Here is a 24,346-nt window from a genome sequence, read left to right on the forward strand (position 1 = left end):
GTTAGTTTTGAATATAATGAATAAATAATTAAATCGTTTTCTACACGTTTAATCACATTCTATTGGGCAGTTGTAGAGTACAAGAATAATGATTTCAAATGTAAACTACAATATTTACATATGGCAGCCTTCTTTTGTCAATACTGCGTGGACACAAATAAATGCCCGTATGATGAGCATATTTACGATTAGGCCTACTTGTGAACAGCTCCATGGGTCAAGTAATTCATACAACCATTTTACACATCGACACTGGATGAGTTTTGAGATATGTGTGGCACAATTTGGACATCTGCACAGATAATTACACCCAGATCATTTATGGAAATGGACTGAAACTATTTGAGGGGGACAAAGCAAACTCAGATCTTATCTAAGTGCCATGTGGTAATAGATGAATACATGTCCTGGTTCAAAGGGGACGGCCAGAGAGTCAGGCGCGCCAGAGGAAGGAAGCAACGTTGGCGTGTGGCAAAAACAGTTGATAAAAATCTAAAGTCACGTGACTGACAATTACATGCTGATTCTATAGGAACTTGTTATTGTGGATGTGAAATGTACGTATGATGTCCAGCCATGACTATTGACAGAGAGATGATCCCGTTGATGCCTTAGCAATTAGGGTATTGCAATTTGTGCGCCAGAATTCATACTTCTGGTGAAATGGCAATTCTGGTATCCTATTTTGTAGTTAAATTAATCTACAGACCATTTAGATTTTGTTCATATCTGATCTAGTCGATAGGGTGAGAGACACAGAGGTTAAAACAAAATAAATATTGTAAACTATAGCCCAGACCTAAAACGAATCTGTTCAGCAAAATCATATTTTACATCAAACAGTTAAAATTGAGCCACAGATTAAGAGGGAGAAAATATTACCGCCACAATTACTCGATGACCAGTTGAAACTAATTAGGAGGCTATTAAGTCAAAATTTCATTACGGGTAATGAAGAAATCAATGTTATCGGAATATGCTAATGACGCATCAGCCAGTCGAGATAAACCCATCTATTCACATAGAACCGTGAGTCAGGATGACCTGTCAATTACACCGCGGGTTCCTGCCCTCACTCCACCACCACTTCTGTTGCAATCTATCACGGCTTTGTTGTTTATTGTTGCTGGAGACCCTCTCTCTCTCAGTAGGCTTTTAATAACACATCTCCATATCAAAATGACGCCAACCTGATTTACATGCAGATGAGCGAACGGTCTAATAGGGTTCTAGATTAAAGGCAGTTTTAGTTCACTCATTCGTGTATATTGGGTTGCCCATCAAAGACCACAACATCCAAAGGCTGCAGATTAAATGGCAAACAAACAGCTGTTGCAAAAATGTGTTTATCTGTTGTTTCTCCCTGTTCCCTCTGTTTCCATCTTGCTGTGGGAGAGTTGTCATGTTGTGTAAACCAGATTGCCCTCAAACAATGGGATGAGAAACACTTTTATAGTTCAAGATCCCAACTCAAGTGGATGGCCTGAGGATGATATAAGGCTGAAAAGTGGAATAAATAAACAAATGTGTGCTTTAGCTTTAAAACACATTACATATCCATTCCAAACATGATTATCTAGTGTGTTCCACAAACTGATGTCCTGTGGTTAAAAAAAGAAGTATTGACCTCTATAGGCTAGAGGTCAAATCAGAGGGTGTTTAACTGCATCACTTCCCATTGCACCAGGCATCTAAATGTTGCAAATTAAAACCTCCCCCTTTGAATAAACACCAGTTGAGTCTTCAGTCTGCAGTCGTTTTGATTGGAAAGGCTTGAAGTCTATTTGTAATAATGAATAAGTAAATAACTTTCAATCCACAGGAAGGTCACTAGATAATGGGCTATGTGATGGGCTGTATCAGTAACATAACTATGCATTAGCTCAACCCCTGCAGATTGCTTGAGCTTGATATTTCATACTATGCAATCAAAATGAAGGATCACCGACGCTCCCACAGCACACATCTGCAGCCGCGCTCTACTGTGCAGATATGAATGAAAGCAGCATTTTTCTACTCTAAGACTGCCAGCAGGTAAATCCAACACATTTTGTGATTCAGCTGTTAGTTCTGAATCAAGCCCGGGCCCCTAACTCTATAGCTGTGTTGAAACAGTGAGCCAGTACTGATGACAGCACACATCTTGTGCCGAGTCGGGGCAAACTAAAACACTGCAAGAGGGTCTGCTTTTTTTCTTTCCCCAAAGCGCTGCCGAGGGCTTGATGACCCCCTGACGCAAAGTGAGTTTGCTAGTTCCAGTTCTCATGGCTCCTCTACAATGGCGTGTTTGGGAGCTGCCTGCCGGCATTGCTTAACTAGGCGAGGAGTTGATTAATTTGCACTAATTGACAGCTAATTAAAGGCCTGAGGGAACATCGAATTGACGTTTGTCGGGGCAGCGAGGCTCGGTGAGGTCAGGGCGATGTATTGTTGACGGATGGAGGAGTTTGTTCTCTCTATATAGACGACCCCTCCATGGGGAATGACCCGTTTCCCGAGGAGCATCCAACGGACCGGAAGCCTCGCATGAGATGCAGCCACCAGTGATTGAACCATATTGTGAACGCCAGGTCACTTACTGTGTCAACACTCAGTAGACTGATCAATGTACATCAGTCAATATCAACAAGTGTTAACCAGCCAACACAGCAATAGGCCATGTCAACCAGTCAGCTCTACACTATCTGAGCTACATACTCACTTTTCACCCGTATAATGATGTAAAACTTGTGTTACAAGGTACAGTAGTGGTTCAATTTGACAGAAAATAAACACTGTACACTAGACTAGAGCAGATAAATGAAACAGACTACAGGAGACTTTAATAAACCCTGATGCAGTGGGGGTAAAATAAGTAGCTTGCCCTCCTCCGCCAGCTTACATTCCTGTCCATCAGGCCATGCTGTACTTCCACTCCCCCCACCCAACCTGTCACAGGAATCTCCAGCACACACAGGAAAACACACACGCTGTCTGGGAACGGGGAAATTATATAAATAATCTGTATTTCGCAAGAGGTGAAGCTGGGTACGTGCGAGAGGCAGGGGGTGCAGCCACTTGGGCAGTGGCTGCCTCCGTCCGTGTGACTCGGAAAGACAATTAGGGGCTTATTAGCGGCCTGTGGAGATGTGTAACTTGTGGAGAGTGAGCGCTCCCCAGCGCGGCCAGAGCCCCTGCGACATCTCCAGCCGGGAACAGTCTGAGGCATTGTCTCACCTAATTATGTTGGACGGACTTCTTTTTGTTTCCCATTCAGCATGCCTGTCTGATTTCCTCTTTGCCTGGCCGCTAGCTTCGACGTCGCTGGAAGTGTGCTAATTAGAAAAGAAATGGTCCTAGTAATTATGTCAACTCTCATTAAAAGGGATGACAATGAGAAATATTATTTTTACGCAACGTTTTGTGTAGGGCCTCTACTTCCAATCCTCATTAAATGGAAAAATGCCCTTGTAGCGGGGAAGCACTCTCATGTCACAGCTCCTTACATGTCCAAAGCCAGAGAGGTGCTCTAACAGAAAGCGTCTATGGAGTGGCACAGGCATGAAGTTATTGCCCTAATTAAAAGTTCGATTCCCCCCCAAAAACTGTTGCATCATGGAACCAGTTTCTGAAGTGAATTTAATTGTATCCTAAACCAATGAAAGATACAATTCTATCCATAGATGTACACTGAGGGTAATTACCAATTAGTTTGATTACAAGGACAATTAATAAACATGTTATAGCCTAAAAGAGGGAGCAATTTATTACATTTTCTTAAGAATTAGACAATTTTCTTTGACAAATTGCATTTTTTTTTTTTATAATGCTCCAAATAGAAAAATAATAAATACAGAATATACACATTTAAAAACAGTCCTACAAGCTAGCTAAACAGGAAAGTAATTCTCCATTTCAAATCATTACAAAAGTAAATGGAACTGCCTTTGAGGACAAAAGAAATGTACAGGTTAGGGGGTGAAAAGTGTTGCAGCCCTTTGACTCGAGCGGAACTCCGCAGTGAGTGAATTTAGCCCCAGTGTCAATATTCAAATCCAGGGACTTGGTGGTAGTAGCAGTATGAGTGTATACATAAAGGCATAGGTCTTATTCCTCTTCTTCCTGTCTCAAGTCAGTCGTCTGGGTGTTGTATTACTCTCTGTGCAGACACATCCTGTGTAAAGAGCAGTCCTGGGGTCTTCACTTTTTGGGTCTCTCCAGGATGTTCAGGAACTTTCCCCTGGTCATCTCCCTGGCTGGAGAATGAACAAATGATACGATGTAAATATCAACTGAACATTTCAGAAATCAAACATTTTTGAGCACCTCTTACTCAAGGCTGCTTGAGGTAGCCTACCTAAAAACAACTGATTTGTTGAAAGTATTTCCACTGAATTCTGTATAGTAAACTTCTGGGTACACTACAACCTACAGTGGCAAGAAAAAGTATGCGAACATTTTGGAAATAAACTCTGCAAAAAAAGAAAACGTCCTCTCACTGTCAACTGCATTCATTTTCAGCAAACTTAACATGTGTAAATATTTGTATGAACATAACAAGATTCAACAACTGAGACAAACTGAATAAGTTCCACAGACATGTGACTAACAGAAATGTAATAATGTGTCCCTGAATAAAGGGGGGGGGGGGTCAAAATCAAAAGTAACAGTATCTGGTGTGGCCACCAGCTGCATTAAGTACGGCAGTGCATCTCCTCATGGACTGCACCAGATTTGCCAGTTCTTGCTGTGAGATGTTACCCCACTCTTCCACCAAGGCACCTGCAAGTTCCCGGACATTTCTGGGGGGGGATGGCCCTAGCCCTCACCCTCCGATCCAACAGGTTCCAGACGTGCTCAATGGGATTGAGATCCGGGCTCTTCGCTTGCTATGGCAGAACACTGACAAATCACGCACAGAACGAGCAGTATGGTTAGTGGCATTGTCATGCTGGACGGTCATGTCAGAATGAGCCTGCAGGAAGGGTACCATATGAGGCAGGAGGATGTCTTCCCTGTAACGCACAGCGTTGAGATTGCCTGCAATGACAACAAGCTCAGTCCAATGATGCTGTGACACACCGCCCCAGACCATGACGGACCCTCCACCTCCAAATCGATCCTGCTCCAGAGTACAGGCCTCAGTGTAACGCTCATTTCATCGATGATAAACGCGAATCCGACCATCACCCCTGGTGAGACAAAACCGCGGCTCGTCAGTAAAGAGCCCTTTTTGCCAGTCCTGTCTGGTCCAGCGACGGTGGATTTGTGACCCATAGACAATGTTGTTCCCGGTGATGTCTGGTGAGGACCTGCCTTACAACAGACCTACAAGCCCTCAGTCCAGCCTCTCTCAGCCTATTGCGGACAGTCTGAGCACTGATGGAGGGATTGTGCGTTCCTGGTGTAACTCGGGCAGTTGTTGTTGCTATCCTGTACCTATCCCGCAGGTGTGATGTTCGGATGTACCGATCCTGTGCAGGTGTTGCTAAACGTGGTCTGCCACTGCGAGGACCATCAGCTGTCCGTCCCGTCTCCCTGTAGCACTGTCTTAGGTGTCTCACAGTACGGACATTGCAATTTATTGCCCTGGCCACATCTGCAGTCCTCATGCCTCCTTGCAGCATGCCTAAGCCACGTTCACGCAGATGAGCAGGGATCCTGGGCATCTTTTTTTCCCCAGAGTCAGTAGAAAGGCCTCTTTAGTGTCCTAAGTTTTCATACCTGTGACCTTAATTGCCTACCGTCTGTAAGCTGTTAGTGTCTTAACGACCGTTCCAGAGGTGCATGTTCATTAATTGTTTATGGTTCATTGAACAAGCATGGGAAACAGTGTTTAAACCCTTTACAATGAAGATCTGTGAAGTTATTTGGATTTTTACTAATTATCTTTGAAAGACAGGATCTTCATCTAGGTCGCAACAATAGACAAACACAGTCTGTTTAAACTAATAACACACAAACAACTATACGTTTTGATGTCTTTATTGAATTCACCGTGTAAACATTCACAGTGCAGGGTGGAAAAAGGATGTGAACCCTTGGATTTAATAAATGGTTGACCCTCCTTTGGCAGCAATAACCTCCACCAAACGTTTTCTGTAGTTGCGGATCAGACCTGCACAAAGGTCAGGAGGAATTTTGGACCATTCCTCTTTACAAAACTCTTTCAGTTCAGCAATATTCTTGGGATGTCTGGTGTGAACTGCTCGAGGTCATGCCAGAGCATCTCAATCGGGTTGAGGTCAGGATTCTGACTGGGCCATTTCAGAAGGCATATTTTCTTCTGTTGAAGCTATTCTGTTGTTGATTTACTTCTGTGTTTTGGGTTGTTGTCCTGTTGCATCACCCAACTTCTTTTGAGCTCCAATTGGCGAACAGATAGCCTAACATTCTCCAGCAAAATGTCTTGATAAACTTGGGAATTCATTTTTCCGTTGATGACAGCAAGCTGTCCAGGCCCTGAGGCAGCAAAGCAGCCCCAAACCATGATGCTCCCTCCGCAATACTTTACAGCTGAGATGAGGTTTTGATGTTGGTGTGCTGTGCCTTTTTTCCTCCACACATAGTGTTGTGTGTTCCTTCCAAACAACTCAACTTTAGTTTCATCTGTCCACAGAATATTTTGCCAGTAGCGCTGTGGAACATCCAGGTGCACTTTTTCAAACTTCAGACTTGCAGCAATGTTTTTTTTGGACAGCAGTGGCTTCTTCCGTGGTGTCCTCCCGTGAAAACAATTCTTGTTTAGTGTCTTATGTATCGAAGACTCGTCAACAGAGATGTTAGCATGTTTCAGAGATTTCTGTAAGTCTTTAGCTGACACTCTAGGATTCATCTTAACCTCATTGAGCATTCTGCGCTGTGCTCTTGCAGTCATCTTTGCAGGACGGCCACTCCTAGGGAGAGTAGCAACAGTGCTTAACTTTCTCCATTTATAGACAATTTGTCATACTGTGGACTGATGCACATCAAGGCTTTTAGAGATACTTTTGTAACCCTTTCCAGCTTTATGCAAGTCAACAATTCTTAAGCTTAGGTCTTCCGAGATCTCTTTTGTTCGAGGCATGGTTCACATCAGGCAATGCTTCTTGTGTATAGTAAACTCATATTTTGTGAGTGTTTTTTATAGGGCAAGGCAGCTCTAACCAACATCTCCAATCTCATCTCATTGATTAGACTCCAGGTTAGCTGACTCCTGACTCCAATTGGCTTTTGGAGAAGTCATTAGCCTAGGGGTTTACATACCTTTTCCAACCTACACTGTGAATGTTTAAATGATGTATTCAATATAGACAAGAAAAATACAATAATTTGTGTGTTATTAGTTTAAGCACACTATGTTTGTCTATTATTGTGACTTAGATGAAGATCAGATCAAATTTGATGACCAATTTATGCAGATATCCAGGTAATTCCAAAGGGTTCACATAATTTTTCTTGCCACTGTATGCTGTCAAAACTTATGCTTCAACCATGGATTTAGACTAAAACAAGCTACAGCACTCCATTTCCCAGTCCCTCACTTCAGAGCAGAATCACTTATCAATGCAAAGCATGTATTTCATTTGTGAAACATCTAACGGGGAGGTAATTTATACAAACATCTGTTCATTCTGGACATGGAAAACAACATAAGACGCAAACTAGCTACTAAAGAGACACACACCCCTTGTGATTGCCTTATCAAGGCAGCCAGATACATGTATTCAAGCATCTCAGTATGTGCATGTATAACTGTGTTAAAGAAAAAGATGGGGGGAGTGAAAGGGGGATGTTGTCTGAGAGATACCGTTCTCTGGAACGCAAACTAATCAATCCACAACTTTCCATAGTGCCTTATGTCTAAGAGACTATGGCCATAACCACATTTCTTCTCACTGGCTGCCTTTACTATACACTTAGCTACCACTGAATGACCGTCGTAAGAACCGAAGACACTGATCAGATAGCACTCACAACATAAACCATAAAGGTTAGCTAGGAAAGCCCATGAAAATGGGAGATGTACTGTACGGAGACATAATGAAGAGCACTTGGTGGGGGGTCTACAAAACAAGCTCTGCACAATAGTTCTGGATCTGTGCCAACCCCATTGCGCGACAACAGATTGGCCCCAACTGAACGCCTTGTCACCTTGCTTCTATCTGGTAAGGAGCGTATTCCAGGCGGTTTTCAGTCAACAGCAGCCAGGTTGTGTCACAAGGGAAGCTACAGGGATGTTCCTCAAGCATCAGTGCCACCCTGGAGAGGCCTCATCCAGGTCCAATAATTACACTTTGTTCCTGATAATAAGAGGAGCAGGCTCTTAGCATCAGTACAGAATCAAAGCTCAGGGCCAAGAGGGGAGCTGGGATCACCTCTTCAAACGTACACAAAAACACCAGCTTCATACAGTTGTTAAGCATGCCCACCAGGACACGAAGAGCATTACAGGCCACACTGACAATCACAGAAAGTAAATTCCTATTTCAAGGGGGAAGCGGGCCTTCCTTCTTGTATATTTTCTGAAAAACATGCATACAAATACACATGAGTGTGAGTGTGTCTGACTGTCCCAAGCTTTCCCACCCACACAGAAGGTTTACAGTTGTAGAACTGTCTCTCTCTGCTTGTTGAACCAGACACCAGAGCTGATGAGCTGCCTAGGTGTTTGTTGGGCTGTGCAAAGCGGTGAAGAGGTTAGCGGCGCCACGGCGGCTAATGAAAAAGCAGGGTGAATTGTAATTTAGATGAGCCGCCCTCCCAGGAATGATAATGCCCCGGCTGGGCACGGGCCGCTTCACCTTGAGGCGTCCATCATCAGGTTCAACATGATGCTAATTGGATTTGGATTGATTAATTTTGCGCGGTGCTGCGGTCTCTTCGAATAACACTAAACAAAATAATTAGTGCCCCCGGACAGACCGACATACAGGGTCTTAGATGGAATGAAACCATCAGAATCACGTGAGATGTAATGAATTAAGATGACACAAAACTACTGGTGCACAGACATCATTTCCCTATTAGGAGGAGTTGGGTTTAGTGAGCCAAAGGCTATCACAACAGTGCTCTACATATCTAGTTAGACCTATACTCCATCTTGGAGCACGGAGAAAGAGAAATCTGCATGTTAAATAGAGAAGATAGTTACAAGAGCATTATTAAATGTCTGCTTTGACCTTGTATTTGATGATTTGATACTAAATAAAAAGACAAGACTGTAGATAAAACTATAACCTAAAATTATAGAATTATCGCTGTATCGCGTTGACAAATACAAATGGCATTCCCTCCAAACTTCATGCTGATGGAGACAGGACCTTTAGAGAATCCTATTGAGTCATTGGTCTCCTAATCCCAGGTTTGTCTTTCTGATCTCTCTGCTAAGAGCTCGTTAAATGGACCACTGGTTTCTGGAGAGGCCTGCTAAATGGGACAGACTGGTGTCTCTCTCCCTCCGTATCTCTCCATCCCCCAACAATAAAGTAGAGCAGCCTGGTCTGTGGCTGTGCCCCCCACCCTCCTCCAGAGACCCCCTCCATCAGGACTCACCCCTCTGAGCCACTCATTAATTAGAGTTCCGTTTAGCCTCCCCCTCTGTCTGTCAGATAGAAAGTCATACGATTTGCATTGTAAGAGAAAGATTAAAAGTGGGAAGAGAAAGGACCAGCAAGCCAGCCCCCCTCAGGCAACTGGACTCACACACGCACACACACACACACACACACACACACAGACTGAAAGACACCCACATAGATCTCTGTCAATGAGGATGTCTGCCTTGTGCACACAACAGTCCAGCACCCCCCCCAATGTGCACATGCCCACACATACATGTTGTTACAGGCCAGGGGTGATCAATACTGATTAGAGGGAGTGAGAGATGTGTTTAGTTGATTAGAAAGGTCAATCCCTAATTCTGTACTATGTTAATCAGCGACTTGTTACAGCTGCCATTATACTAAATGACACCTTTGGCTTATGGATTGTGAGGGCCTTGTCTTCACCCTGTTGATTAGTTGCTCTCTAATTATCATTGAGCCCTGGCTGGTCTGGGGATGATATCACACCTGATGTATACAGGAAAATACAAGTACACAATGTCCCCCTCAACCAGATGAATATCCAAAACTGAATACAATATTCGGCCACCGGCACTTCTCAAAATGATACTCTCAAAATGTAAAAATATAGCCGAAATGTGCGACATCACCTTCCTACCATTTGGAGTGAGTGATCTGGGTGTCAGTCACATCATCTCGTCTCCCCCCTGCGGCCCCTCCCGTGTGTGGAATGGTAGTAATCATGGTGAGGCCGCTTCACCACTCCAGGCACACGCCAGAGGAGCCAGCCAGACCCCTGTTAGCCCCAGAGACAGATGACCACCTGGGTTAACTGGTGTCCCAGCCTCCAGCCCTGACTGCCCCAATTCACTTTCATTAAGAGTCAAGCACACTAATCTGACCCCCACTGCCCATCTTCAAGTGCCACTCAGCTATTACTGTCTGTAAGCTTTATTTAATGGATTTAACATCTATTCTCACTGCCCACTTCCCCAGGGACCGGAGAGACACAGAGGAGATGACCCCCCCCCCCCACACACACACCCCTCCTTCTGCCATCAACACATTCACCCCCCCATATAACCCCCCGCCTCGCAACACATACACCTGACGCTCATGTTTGTGTTCAAAATTCAATTACCCACTTATTGATACTTCACAGGGATATTTAAGATGCAGACACGACCAGTGATTTCCCAGGGGAGCCACTGGTTCCTCTTTATGTCCCACCCGAGAGAGCGCTCCTCTCCTCCCCCCTCTTCTCTCCCTCCAATGTCTTCCTGCCTGCTGCCTGTGTGCACCGACACACACACACAAGCCTGCGCGCACAAACAAACATCTACACCGCCTCACCCCTGCCACAGCCTATCCCTGCTCAAGAGGTGTCCTTATTAATAGGCAATCAGTCAAAATTCATTCATTAAAAAGCCTAAAAGGTTTTACTCCGCCAAAATGATTAGCTGGGAAAGAAAAAAAATCCAATGAATTCTTAATGCATTTATGGAAATGAGGTGTCATTTCCGATCTGATCAGGGAGGCGGAAGGCAGGCAGGGCTGAGGAACAGCTCTCCCTCCCTCTACCATGATACACACATAATACTGATACAGAGGACACAGCTCCACTGCTACTGGGTGATCAGTTGACTTGTTTAGACAAACTTGATGAACCTAAATTATGATTGTTCGTAAGATTGCGATTCAGCACCGACTGTTGCTTCATGCTTCAACAGGTACACTAAACCAACAGTCAGGAACCTATTCTGCGATAACCATGCAACACTGGTTTGAGGGTTCTGAAATAACTTGATACATATTTGGCTGAACATACAAGCTTTTCGGGGACAATTTTCTCATACCAGCGATTTCATCTCTTCAAGCCAAACAATATTTCCCCCAAAACATGCATCTCAAATCACAAAAAAGGCAAGTTCCAACACACAATGATAATTTGATACAGAAAACTGATCAACACATTCACAGCATCGTTTATGTCCTATTTCAGTTTCCCTTCATGCCAATCCTAACAACTCTCTGGCGGGTGGGAGCTGCCATTCGTCTCCACTATGAGCCCATAAAGCAGGCCGGTGCAGAGAGAAGAGGAGGACAGAGGAGGAGGGTCCCCTGTTCCTCATTCAGAGGCTGTCAGGGAGCAGCACTTCATAACGGCCCGCCCCGCGGTCACTCAGGTCGCCCTGGATGGATTGATGGAAGCACATTAGCACCGTGGGCCAGTGTGAATGCAATCATATTCAGCAGCACAGGCCTGTTTATAGGCAGGAGATTGATGCTGAGGAGGAGAGGAGGCTGTGAATGCTGGGCCATTAAGAGCTGTCTGCGCTGACCTTCAGCCTCACCTCCACATAGGCAGGGATGTAGGTGTCATCCTGGTTCTACTGTGGTGGTGGTGGCACAGTGCCAGCTCTGTGCCACTGCCAGCCAATACTGAGCAGGACTGGTCTTGACTGGCAATCCTTTGTATCAAACCAAACCTGGACGATCATGACAGCCTCATTCTATTTCCAACAATAAATCCATTGCAGTGAATAATCAGGAGGCTCAGTCGGTACAGTTCTTTTCATAATCTAACTGAATAATTATTTAAAAAAATACTATTACTACACTTAATGGTCTCTGCATAGGGCTGCTGGGCTCCATATCAGGCCACATCAGAGACAAAGGTATCACTGCATTACCAACGAGCCAAGGCCCAGTCAGTCAGTCAGCCAGTGGTGGTTGTGATCAGTGAAACCTACAAGTGTGTTAGAGCAGCAGCCTGAGACATATCCCTCAGGACCACTCTCCTTTCAATTACCTCCAATAACATCACTTATCACAGTAGTCAGTGCTCCCCTAGGACCCAGGGCCTGATGCCGGGCTCAGCGGCCCACGACAGGGGCATTCATCATAGGGTGGGGAAGCAGCTGGGGTCTGGGGAGGAGGCACGCGCCAGGCCCCCGCTGGGACCCACCCGGGCAGCGTCACACAGCCATGGGGAGGTGGAGCCCCCTCCCCAGGGGACAGCCTGCCACACACTTATACTAACACATAGGCATATATAAATACACATCTACACAAAGTGCTGTCCCTCATGCCTTCAAGTCTTGGGGTCTATGATCTACAGGAATACTCTGCCTCAAATCTCCAAACATTACATGTTGTCATTTCACATTACATTAGGCCCGTCTTCATATTTTTATGTTTTAGTCATTTTTTGGGGTAATTTATTCTGACAATGGCATCTATAACATTGCCATGGTAGTGTTCCAAGTCCTCCTGAAGGGCTAGGTGAAATCAGTGTCCTCTAGGTGAGCGGTGTCTACCTCTGGCCAGTCCCCTTCCTCCTCGGGCCGCAGGGCGGGGGTGTGTCTTCACTGGCTGATTGTGCTCTTCCCATTAAACAGCCCACAGTTCAATGGGCCACATGTTTAAGGGGGGATAGTAAATCCTGTCCCCTGCCTTCATGCTCTCTCGCTCTCTCTCTCTCTCTCTCTCTCTCTCAGGCGGCTTGTTTACGGGGCACTGAAGAGTGCACAAACATGATGAAAAAGTAGCTGAGATTTACAAGGCCTCCCCTGACAGTGGGAAAAGGAGAAAATTAAACCAGAGCACATTAAAGAGGCTCCAGTACAAGCTGCTCTGAGACCGATAATAACCATCATTGTGTTGCGTCATCCCGAGGTACATGACATGGTTGCAAAAACAACATCCCTTCCTTTATGGCAGATAACAGCTTTATAAGAACCAGCTACAACACGTTCTTGACTAATAAATACATGGTATGGTAGACAACATGAAGCATTGAATCAAAGATCCTTAACAGACAAGTGCATGCTCAGGCCATGAGTCGGGCTGATCTGAAAAATGTGAGGGACATCAGATAGCTTCATTTGGCCATAAATGCCTGTAAATGAAGATTATCGCGTTTGGGTGAGATTGGTCCCACAGACCCTGGATCAGACTGTATGATCAGCCGGTTTCATTTTGTATTTAGCAGCAATAATATGCTAAAATGTGTGTGGTAGACAGAGGATCCTGACCTGTAAATATGAGCCTGAAATAAGCAGATAACACATTTCATCTATGCTGAAGTCAATTACACTAATCTGAGCTTTCATAATGCCTGCTTCATAATATGTGGGACATTCGATAGAGCAGTGTCATCCCCACCAAGTCTACACGAATTTTGAGGCAATTCATCGTCATTCAAGCTGTCAAGTCATGCTCTATATCTTGGTGGCAATATTTTGACGTGGCATGCCTCCTTGATCTACTCAAAAGATGCTATTAAATAAAAATATATTTCTCATTTTTGTGAGCGAGCGGGGCAAAGCCCAGACAAATCATGTTTGGCATAATCCTCTCCAGAATGAGCCTACTTTAATCATCCTGTCTTTATGGAATTTTACAAATCAGCGTGGCGCTCGCTGTGGAGCGGGACGCATGAGCCCTGTACCAACTCTGCATAGCAACATGCTATACATCTCTCAGGTTCGCAAAGAGGGGCAGATGGTTCCTGGTCCCCATCGTACAATATTACAGTTTCTGTTGGAAGCATTGTATGGAGGCTAAATCCACTCCAGATTTAAGGGAGAACTCCCACCACAAAGCATATATATAAATCTGATTGTCAGGGAGTGCGTTACTCTACAACAAGAGCGCAAAACAATTGAATAGGAAAGTGCATGCAAATTTAAAAGCATGCAGTGTGTCAGAACTTTACAATACTTTTATTTTGGAAGCAACCACATAATTTTGAGAGGAAACACTTCGGTCTGTATCAAATCGCTCTTTCTGGGTTTGTGCATGGTGTGCTTTGTCCACAGTTAGCCAAGTACCCATCTTCCTCTTAGGAAAAATAGGAGCACTTAGCTATATCTCCCTAATCCACATGTTAAGGATTAGGACAACAGATGCAGAAAATATGTCAGACCACATTTTGCATCCATCACATGCTTCAATCGTTGATGTGTTACGCTTATGTGAGACCTTCCCCCACTTCACAAGGCTTCTAATGCACTCTCGCAATGCTGCTGTTTTACGCTGAATTACCAAACCATAATCAACACAACCAAAATAAGAAATTCATACGTGCAGTGCTCCAACTGTTTTATACACCTGATTAGACAAGATATACAGTACCAGTCAAAATTTGACACACCTTCTCATTAAAGGTTTTTTTTTTATTTTTACTATTTTCTACATTGTAGAAGTGTGAAGACATCAAAACTATGAAATCATGTAAATAAAATCAACATTTTATTTGTCACACACATGGTTAGCAGATGTTAATGCAAGTGTAGCGAAATGCTTGTGCTTCTAGTTCCGACCATGCAGTAATATCTAATAAGTAATCTAACAATTTCACAACAACTACCTTATACACACAAGTGTAAAGGAATGAATAAGAATATGTCCATAAAAATATATGGATGAGCGATGGCCGAACGGCATAGGCAGTAGATGGTATAGAGTACAGTATATACTTATGAGATGAGTAATGTAGGGTATATAATCATATAAAGTGGCATTGTTTAAAGTGTCTAGTGATCTTTTTATTACATCCAATTTTTTATTATTAAAGTGGCTAGAGATGAGTCAGTATGTGGCAGCAGCCTCTCAATGTTAGTGATGGCTGTTTAACAGTCTGATGGCCTTGAGATAGAAGCTGTTTTTTAGTCTCGGTCCCAGCTTTGATGCACCTGTACTGACCTCGCCTTCTGGATGATAGCGGGGTGAACAGGCAGTGGCTCGGGTGGTTGTTGTCCTTGATGATCTTTTTGGCCTTCCTGTGACATCGGGTGGTGTAGGTGTCCTGGAGGGCAGGTAGTTTGCCCCCGGTGATGTGTTGTGCAGCCTCCTGAGGTTGAAGAGGCGCTGCTGCGCCTTCTTCACCACGCTGTCTGTGTGGGTGGACCATTTCAGTTTGTCCGTGTCGTGTACGCCGAGGAACTTAAAACTTTGCACCTTCTCCACTACTGTCCCATCGATGTGGATAGGGGGCTGCTCCCTCTGCTGTTTCCCGAAGTCCACGATCATCTCCTTTGTTTTGTTGACATTGAGTGCGAGGTTAAATTCCTGACACCACACTCCGAGGGCCCTCACCTCCTCCCTGCAGACCGTCTTGTCGTTGTTGGTAATCAAGACTACCACTGTAGTGTCGTAAGCAAACTTGATGATTGAGTTGGAGGCGTGCACGGCCACGCAGTACGGGAGAGGGCTGAGAACGCACCCTTGTGGGGCCCCAGTGTTGCGGATCAGGGGGGTGGAGATGTTTCCTACGCTCACCACATGGGGGCGACCCGTCAGGAAGTCCAGGACCCAGTTGCACAGGGCGGGGTCGAGACCCAGGGCATTCATACATAGGCATTCCTCTTGTCCAGATGGGTTAGGGCAGTGTGCAGTGTGATTGCGTCGTCTGTGGTCCTATTGGGGCGGTTAGCAAATTGGAGTGGGTCTAGGGTGTCAGGTAGGGTGGAGGTGATATGGTCCTTGACTAGTCTCTCAAAACACTTCATGATGATGGAAGTGGGTGCTACAGGGCGATAGTCATTTAGCTCAGATCCTTTAGCTTTCTTGGGAACAGGAACAATGGTGGCCCTCTTGAAGCATGTGGGAACAGCAGACTGGGATAAGGATTGATTGAATATGTCCGTAAACACACCAGCCAGCTGGTCTGCGCATGCTCTTAGGATGCGGCTAGGGATGCCGTCTGGGCCGGCAGCCTTGCGAGGGTTAACACGTTTAAATGTTTTACTCACGTTGGCTGCAGTGAAGCAGAGCCCGCAGGTTTTGGTAGCGGGCCGTGTCGGTGGCACTGTATTGTCCTCAAAGCGAGCAAAGAAGTTGTTCAGTTTTGCGCGAATGCTGCTATCAATCCACGGTCTGGTTGGGGTAGGTTTAAATAGTCGCTGTGGGTACAACATCACCGATGCACTTGCTAATAAACTCACTCACCGAATCAGCGTATTCATCAATGTTATTGTCCGACGCTATGCGGAACATATCCCAGTCCACGTGATCAAAGCAATCTTGAAGCGTGGAATCCGATTGGTCGGACCAGCATTTAACAGACCTGAGCACGGGCGTTACCGGTTTTAGTTTCTGTCTATAGGCTGTGAGCAACAAAATGGAGTTGTGGTCAGATTTTCCAAAAGGAGGGCGAGGGAGGGTTGTATGCGTCGTGGAAGTTAGAATAACAATGATCCAGTGTTTTGCCAGCCCGGGTCGCGCATTCGATATGCTGATTACATTTAGGGAGCCTTGTTAAAAACCCGAGCTACAATAAATGCAGCCTCAGGATATGTGGTTTCCAGTTTACATAGAGTCCAATGAAGTTCTTTCAGGGCCATCAATGTGTCTGCTTGGGGGGGATATACACGACGGTGATTATAATCGAAGAGAATTCTCTTGGTAGATAATGCGGTCAGCATTTGATTGTAAGGAATTCTAGGTCAAGTGAACAAAAGGACTTGAGTTCCTGTATGTTGTTATGATCACACCACGTCTCGTTAATCATAAGGCATACACCCCCACCCTTCTTCTTACCAGAGAGATGTTTGTTTCTGTCGGAGCGATGCGTGAAGAAACCAGGTGACTGTACCGACTCTGATAACGTATCCCAAGTGAGACATGTTTCTGTGAAACAGAGAATGTTACAATCTCTGATGTCTCTCTGGAAGGCAACACTTGCTCGGATTTCGTCTACCTTGTTGTCAAGAGACTGGACATTGGCGAGTAGTATACTCGGGAGCGCTGCGCGATGTGCCCGCCTACGGAGCCTGACCAGAAGAACGATCGTCTGCCCCTTCTGCGGCGCCGTTGTTTTGGGTTGCCGGCTGGGATCCGATCCATTGTCCTGGGTGGTGGACCAAATAGAAGATCCGCTTCGGGAAAGTCGTATTCCTGGTCGTAATGTTGGGGAGTTGACGTGGCTCTTATATCCAATAGTTCCTCCCGGCTGTATGTAATAAAACTTAAGATTTCCTGGGGTAACAACGTAAGAAATAATACATAAAAAAACTAAAAACTGCATAGTTTCCTAGGAACGCGAAGTGAGGCGGCTATCTCTGTCGGCGCCGGAAGCGAACCAATTTTTTTTAAAACATATCTAAATATATGTTATCTTTGCCTTGAAGACAGATTTGCACACTCTTGGCATTCTCTCAACGAGCTTCATGAGGTAGTCACCTGGAATGCATTTCAATTAAAAGGTGTGTCTTGTTAAAAGTTAATTTGTGGAATTAATTTCCATCTTAATACATTTGAGCCATTCAGTTGTGTTGTGACAAGGTAGCCCTATTTGGTAAAATACCATGTCCACATTACGGCAGGAACAGCTCAAATAAGCAAAGAGAAATGACAGTCCATTATTACTTTAAAAAGACACGAAGGTCAGTCAAACCGGAAAATTTCAAGAACTTTGAAAGTTTCTTCAAGTGCAGTTGCAAAAACCATCAAGCGGTATGACAAAACTGGCTCTCATGAGGACCACGACAGGAAAGGAAGACCCAGAGTTACCTCTGCTGCAGAGGATAAGTTCATTAGAGTTAACTGCACCTCAGATTGCATCCCAAATAAATGCTTCACAGAGTTCAAGTAACAGAGACATCTCAACATCAACTGTTCAGAGGAGACTGCGTGAATCAGGCCTTCATGGTCGAATTACTTCAAAGAAACCATTACTAAAGGTCACCGATAAGAAGAAGAGACTTGCTTGGGCCAAGAAACACAAGCAATGGACATTAGAACGGTGGAAAGCTGTCCTTTGGTCTGACGAGTCCAAATTTGAGAGACGCAGAGTAGGTGAACGGATGATCTCTGCACGTGTGGTTCCCAACTTGAAGCATGGAGGTGGTGTGATGGTGCTTTGCTGGTGACACTGACTGTGATTTATTTTGAATTCAAGGCACACTTAACCAACATGGCTACCACAGCATTCTGTAGCGATACGCCGTTCAATCTGGTTTGCGCTTAGTGGGAATATCATTTGTATTTCAACAGGATAATGACCCAACACACCTCCAGGTTGTGTAAGAGTTATTTGACCAAGAAGGAGAGTGATGGAGTGCTGCATCAGATGACCTGGCCTCCACAATCACCCGACCTCAAGCTAATTGAGATGGTTTGGGATGAGTTGACCGCAGAGTGAAGGAAAAGCAGCCAACAAGTGCACAGCAAATGTTGGAACTCCTTCAAGACTGTTGGAAAAGCATTCCAGGTGAAGCTGGTTGAGAGAATGCCAAGAGAGTGCAAAGCTGTCATCAAGGAAAAGGGTGGCTACTTTGAAGAATCTAAAATATATCTTGATTTGTTTAACACTTTTTTGTTACTACATGATTCCATGTGTGTTATTTCATAGTGTTGATGTCTTCACTATTATTCCCACAATGTAGAAAATAGCAAAAATAAAGAAAAACCCTTTAATGAGTAGGTGTGTCCAAACTTTTGACTGGTACTGTATATAAACTCAGCAAAAAAAGAAACATCCTCTCACTGTCAACTGTGTTGATTTTCAGCAAACTTAACATGTGTAAATATTTGCATGAACATAACAAGATTCAACAACTGAGACATAAACTGAACAAGTTCCATAGACATGTGACTAACATAAATTGAATAATGTGTCCCTGAACAAAGGGGGGGATCAAAATCAAAAGTAACAGTCAGTATCTGGTGTGGCCACCAGCTGCAATTAAGGACTGCAGTGCATCTCCTCCTCATGGACTGCACCAGATTTGCCAGTTCTTGCTGTGAGATGTTACCCCACTCTTCCACCAAGGCACCTGCGAGTTCCCGGACATTTCTGGGGGGGGGGGGGGGGGGGGGGGGGAAATGGCATAGCCCTCACCCTCCGATCCAACAGGTCCCAGACGTGCTCAATGGGATTGAGATCCGGGCTCGTCGCTGGCCATGGCAGAACACTGACATCCCTGTCTTGCAGGAAATCACGCACAGATGAGCAGTATGGCTGGTGACATTGTCTTGCTGGAGGGTCATGTCAGGATGAGCCTGTAGGAAAGGTACCACATGAGGGAGGAGGATGTCTTCCCTGTTACGCAAGCTCAGTCCGATGATGCTGTGACACACCGCCCCAGACCATGACGCACCCTCCACCCCCAAATCGATCCCGCTCCAGAGTACAGGCCTCGGTGTAACACTCATTCCTTTGACGATAAACGCAAATCCCACCATCACCCCTGGTGAGATAAAACCGCGACTCATCAGTGAAAGAGCACTTTTTGCCAGTCCTGCCTGGTCCAGCGACGGTGGATTTGTGCCCATAGGTGACGTTGTTGCCGGTGATGTCTGGTGAGGACCTGCCTTACAACAGACCTACAAGCCCTCAGTCCAGCCTCTCTCAGCCTATTGCGGACAGTCTGAGCACTGATGGAGGGATTGTGTGTTCCTGGTGTAACTCGGGCAGTTGTTGCTGCCACCCTGTACCTGTCCCACAGGTGTGATGTTCGGATGTACCGATCCTGTGCAGGTGTTGCTAAACGTGGTCTGCCACTGCGAGGACGATCAGCTGTCCATCCTGTCTCCCTGTATGGCTGTCTTAGGCGTCTCACAGTACGGACATTGCAATTTATTGCCCTGGCCACATCTGCAGTCCTCATGCCTCCTTGCAGCATGCCTAAGGCACGTTCACGCAGATGAGCAGGGACCCTGGGCATCTTTCTTTTGGTGTTTTTCAGAGTCAGTAGAAAGGCCTCTTTAGTGTCCTACATTTTCATAACTGTGACCTTAATTGCCTACCTGTTAGTGTCTTAACGACCGTTCCACAGGTGCATGTTCATTAATTGTTTATGGTTCATTGAACAAGCATGGGAAACAGTGTTAAAACCCTTTACAATGAAGATCTGTGAAGTTATTTGGATTTCTATGAATTATCTTTGAAAGACAGCAAAAAAAGAAACGTCCCTTTTTCAGGACCTTGAGTTTATATACTCCATTTACAATCTATTGATGTCTTATTCATAATAAAATTATTCAGAAAGATTGGATTAGAAATACATTGAATCTAACTAAGGGGTGTCTGTTGCGTGAAATATAAATGAGTAGAATGACTATCACCAAATACTTGAGATGTTCCTTGACTGTTCAGACAAAGTAGCCATAAGGCTAGCAGCACCATCTAGAGGTAGTGTACGGAATGACAACCTAGACCAAATAAGTGGTGCGGGTGTCGTTCATGTGTGTATTTCTCAGGTAAATACTTACACTCCTCAAGGCCCAGCTGGTAGGCCAAGTTCTGTAGCCCTTTGACCTTCTCCATCAGGTTGGCTGTGGTCAGGCTCCCCAGCTCTGTTGGAGGAATACAGTTAGTCAAACATTGCCTACCTGTGAAAAGACTATGCTCAACAGTGTACCATATGATGCTACTGTACTTTACCTTTTAACATTTCAATGTCCTCACTCTCCAGTTCAGCCATCCATTTGGGCGGAGAACTGGTAATTGGCTGCAATACAAAACATGTAAATAAGATTGTGCATTCTCTCAGCCATGTAGGTCAATTAATTTATCAATGCTATAGATATTTAACTCACATTTTTGCATGATGCAGCAAAATCTGCGACTCCTGGCACTGTGTGAGGGATGACAGCATGAAACAGGCAAACCAATCAAAACCAGGAATGAGTAAATTGCAATGATAGCCTCATAAAGACATGTAGCCTAACACAGAGAAGACACACTTACATTGCTCTGGCCATAGGTCAGGAGATGCTCTATCCAGCTTCTCAAAACTCAGCAGAGATGATTCAAAATCATCACCTTACAAAGTGGAAATGGAGATTTTAGTCATCATCAACAGATTGAACACTATTAAATATGAAAGTGTGCTGTGCAAACTAAGTCAGAGCTTGCCAGCTACATCAACAGCGCTCATCTACAGTACCTAGCTAGTAGTGATTGGTTTTGAATTGAAAATAATGTTATGAAAGGGGTCATGATCCTTTCTTCTCAATATACAGTGAGTTTGCATGTAGGCTATTGCTTAAATAACTAACGTTAGCTAGTAGCTACCTAGTACCATAGACAGCTAGCTAGAAATATAGTTATTGTCAGATGTTTGACAGTATGGAAGTTATTTTGACTGTATTTCTAACATTAAATAGCTAGCTATGAGTTATTTTTCACCCATCCCTTGTTATGTCACAATGCATTAGCTAGCTAGCTAGCTGGCTACGTTAACATTAGCTCACATGAATTAGTTAGAGCTACTGTTCCTTTACTAGCCACCTAGCTAGGTCAGTGTCCATTAAAATACACTTCAATTTATTGTTAAGTTGGATAGGCCTAGCTAGCTAATAGCTGACAACCGACATAGCTGGCCAAAATGTTTGTATACACTTGCTTGTCGAACATCTCATTCCAAAATCATGGGCATTAATATGGAGTTGGTCCCCACTTTGCTGCTATAACAGCCTCCAGTCTTCTGGGAAGGCTTTCCACTAGATGATGGAACATTGCTGCGGGGACTTGCTTCAATTTCAGCCACAAGAGCATTACTGAGGTCGGGCACTGATGTTTGGCGATTAGGACTGGCTCGCAGTCGGGATTCCAATTCATCCCAAAGGTGCTAGATGGGGTTGAGGTCAGGGCTCTGTGGAGGCCAGTTAAGTTCTTCCACACCGATCTCGACAAACCACTTCTGTATGGACCTCGCTTTGTGCACGGGGGCATTGTCATGCTAAAACAGGATAGGGGCATTCCCCAAACTGTTGCCACAAAGTTGGAAGCATAGAATCGTCTAGAATGTCATTGTATGCTGTAGCTTTAAAATTTCCCTTCACTGGAACTAAGGAGCTGAGCCCGAACAATGAAAAACAGCCCCAGACCATTATTCCTCCTCCACCAAACTATACAGTTGGCACTATGCATTCTGGAAGGTAGCGTTCTCCTGGCATCCTTCAAACCCAGATTAGTCTGTTGGACTGTCAGATGGTAACACCGTTGGACTGTCAGATGGTGAAGCGTGATTCATCACTCCAGAGAGTCCTATGGCAGCGAGCTTTACACCACTCCAGCCGACACTTGGCATTGCGCATTGGGATCTTAGGCTTGTGTGCGGCTACTCAGCAATGGAAACCCATTTCATGGCGCTCCCGATTATTTTTTTTAACGCTCTACGCACTTCAGCGGTCCCGTTCTGTGAACTTGTGTGGCCTACCACTTTGTGGCTGAGCCGTTGTTGCTCCTAGTTTTCACGTTACAATAACAGCACTTACAGTTGACTGGGGCAGCTATAGCAGTGCAGGGTAGAAACTTGACAAACGGACATGTTGGAAAGGTGGCATCCTATGACGGTGCCACATTGCAAGTCACTGAGCTCTTCAGTGACGCCATTCTGCCAATGTTTGTCTATGGGGATCGCAAGGCTGTGTGCTGAGTTTATACACCTGTCAGCAACGCGTGACTGAAATAGCCGAATCCAGTCATTTGAAGGGGTGTCCACGTAATTCTGAATATATAGTGTATCTTACCAAGTAGCTAGCTAACTAGCTAGTTAACTGTTAGTTAGCTACTGTAGCTAATGTAAGCTGCCTTGTTAGTTTGTTTTGGCAGACAAAAACACTTGTGTGGACAAAGCCTGGTAAAACAACGTGATGCATTATTTGTACAAAATATAAACTTTTATCAACTCAGAATGTTTCAGTAAATAGATATAGGAAACACACATTTAATTGGCATCTCGCTATCAAAATGTACATTTATACACCCAACAACAGAGTAAAGAATTAGAATTTACCTCCATTTGGAGACGCCATCTTCAGATCCACACACGTGATATAATGCAGCCAATGGGTTGACGTGTCTGCACCAAGCTGCACTGCAAACTTCTGTCAGCAGGTGGCACATGTATCACAGTGCCACAAATTGCATCAAATATTCTTATCGATAAATCCGTCTCTAAGAAAAAAGCTTTCCTACCGCCATCTGTGACTGTATGTATGCTCAATTTCTTGAAAAAAAATCTAGATGAACCTCTGGGTGATTACATGGCAGCAGCCTACAATATAGTCTACCTGTAATATTGATTCTACACATATCTATTGTCAGCTTGTTTCTATCTAGCCCTTGATAACGACTCTGTTCCATTACATTACACATAAGAGTCATTAGACAAAGGCTTCTGTACGGGGATTTTAAGACCCCTGACGCTCAAATATTTACATTAACACGCGACGCTTGCAGAACCGTTTTTGAATCATAAGGACCTTATCTTTCATATCAAGAAAAAAAGGTTTGTGTTCCCACACGGCCATATCTCCATGTTACAGCACTTCTTTAAGGAAAATAGACAAGACCAGAGGCGACCACCTGTGCTAATTAGCTATCTAGTGTCCCCCGAACACTTGTGTAACTCGGAAGTGTAGTTTCGTCAGATGGAGGCCCCCATAGCTGTATCTATCTGTGCAAAAGTGCTACAGTAAGTGTATCTTTTTTATTTAAAGGATTCTTTCTCGCTGATGAAAGACAAGGTCCATATGTTTCGAAAGCGATGATAATTGACGTTTCTAAACGTTAAAACACAGTATTGTAGTTCACATGAGCCAGTCGTGGGCAAAGCTAACGGCTGAAAACTGTTGGGAGAAGGCAACATTTTGAGTTTGAGAGCTAATTTCGATCTAGAAAAAAATGCATGCATGACATTGTGGTCCTTTTCTGTATTTGAGAAGTATGACGATCATGTCTGTCAACTTGTCACAAATGCAAAAAACAAATGATTAAAAGCATACCCACACATGAAATAAGATCACACGTTGCAAAAAAAATATATAGGAAACCACAGGAGAAATAAAAGGCAATGAATATGCAC

The 24,346-nt window shown here is 44.5% G+C and overlaps 1 protein-coding gene across 1 annotated transcript; it reads right to left on the reverse strand.

Annotated features, from left to right (window-relative positions):
- Positions 1-3,719: 3,719 nt before the first annotated feature.
- On the reverse strand, positions 3,720-23,406 carry LOC106611063 (protein lin-52 homolog). Its single transcript, XM_014210919.3, has 6 exons — positions 23,276-23,406; positions 21,223-21,297; positions 21,072-21,109; positions 20,917-20,983; positions 20,745-20,828; positions 3,720-4,235 (listed from the first exon to the last, which is right to left on the reverse strand). The coding sequence occupies exons 1-6, from the start codon at positions 23,292-23,294 to the stop codon at positions 4,180-4,182; spliced, it is 339 nt and encodes a 112-aa protein (XP_014066394.1). The 5' UTR covers positions 23,295-23,406; the 3' UTR covers positions 3,720-4,179.
- Between the last annotated feature and the right edge of the window lie 940 nt (positions 23,407-24,346).

Source organism: Salmo salar, chromosome 09, assembly GCF_965601325.2.
Source record: "Salmo salar chromosome 09, fSalSal1, whole genome shotgun sequence".
Classification (NCBI taxonomy): domain Eukaryota; kingdom Metazoa; phylum Chordata; class Actinopteri; order Salmoniformes; family Salmonidae; genus Salmo; species Salmo salar.

Excerpts from the sequence above, each read along its gene's own strand:
- LOC106611063 (XM_014210919.3), bottom strand. Across the intron at positions 21,110-21,222 it reads TGACCTATGGCCAGAGCAAT|TGCCAGGAGTCGCAGATTTT; the intron begins GTAAGTGTGTCT and ends TCCCTCACACAG. Across the intron at positions 20,829-20,916 it reads GGACATTGAAATGTTAAAAG|AGCTGGGGAGCCTGACCACA; the intron begins GTAAAGTACAGT and ends TTCCTCCAACAG.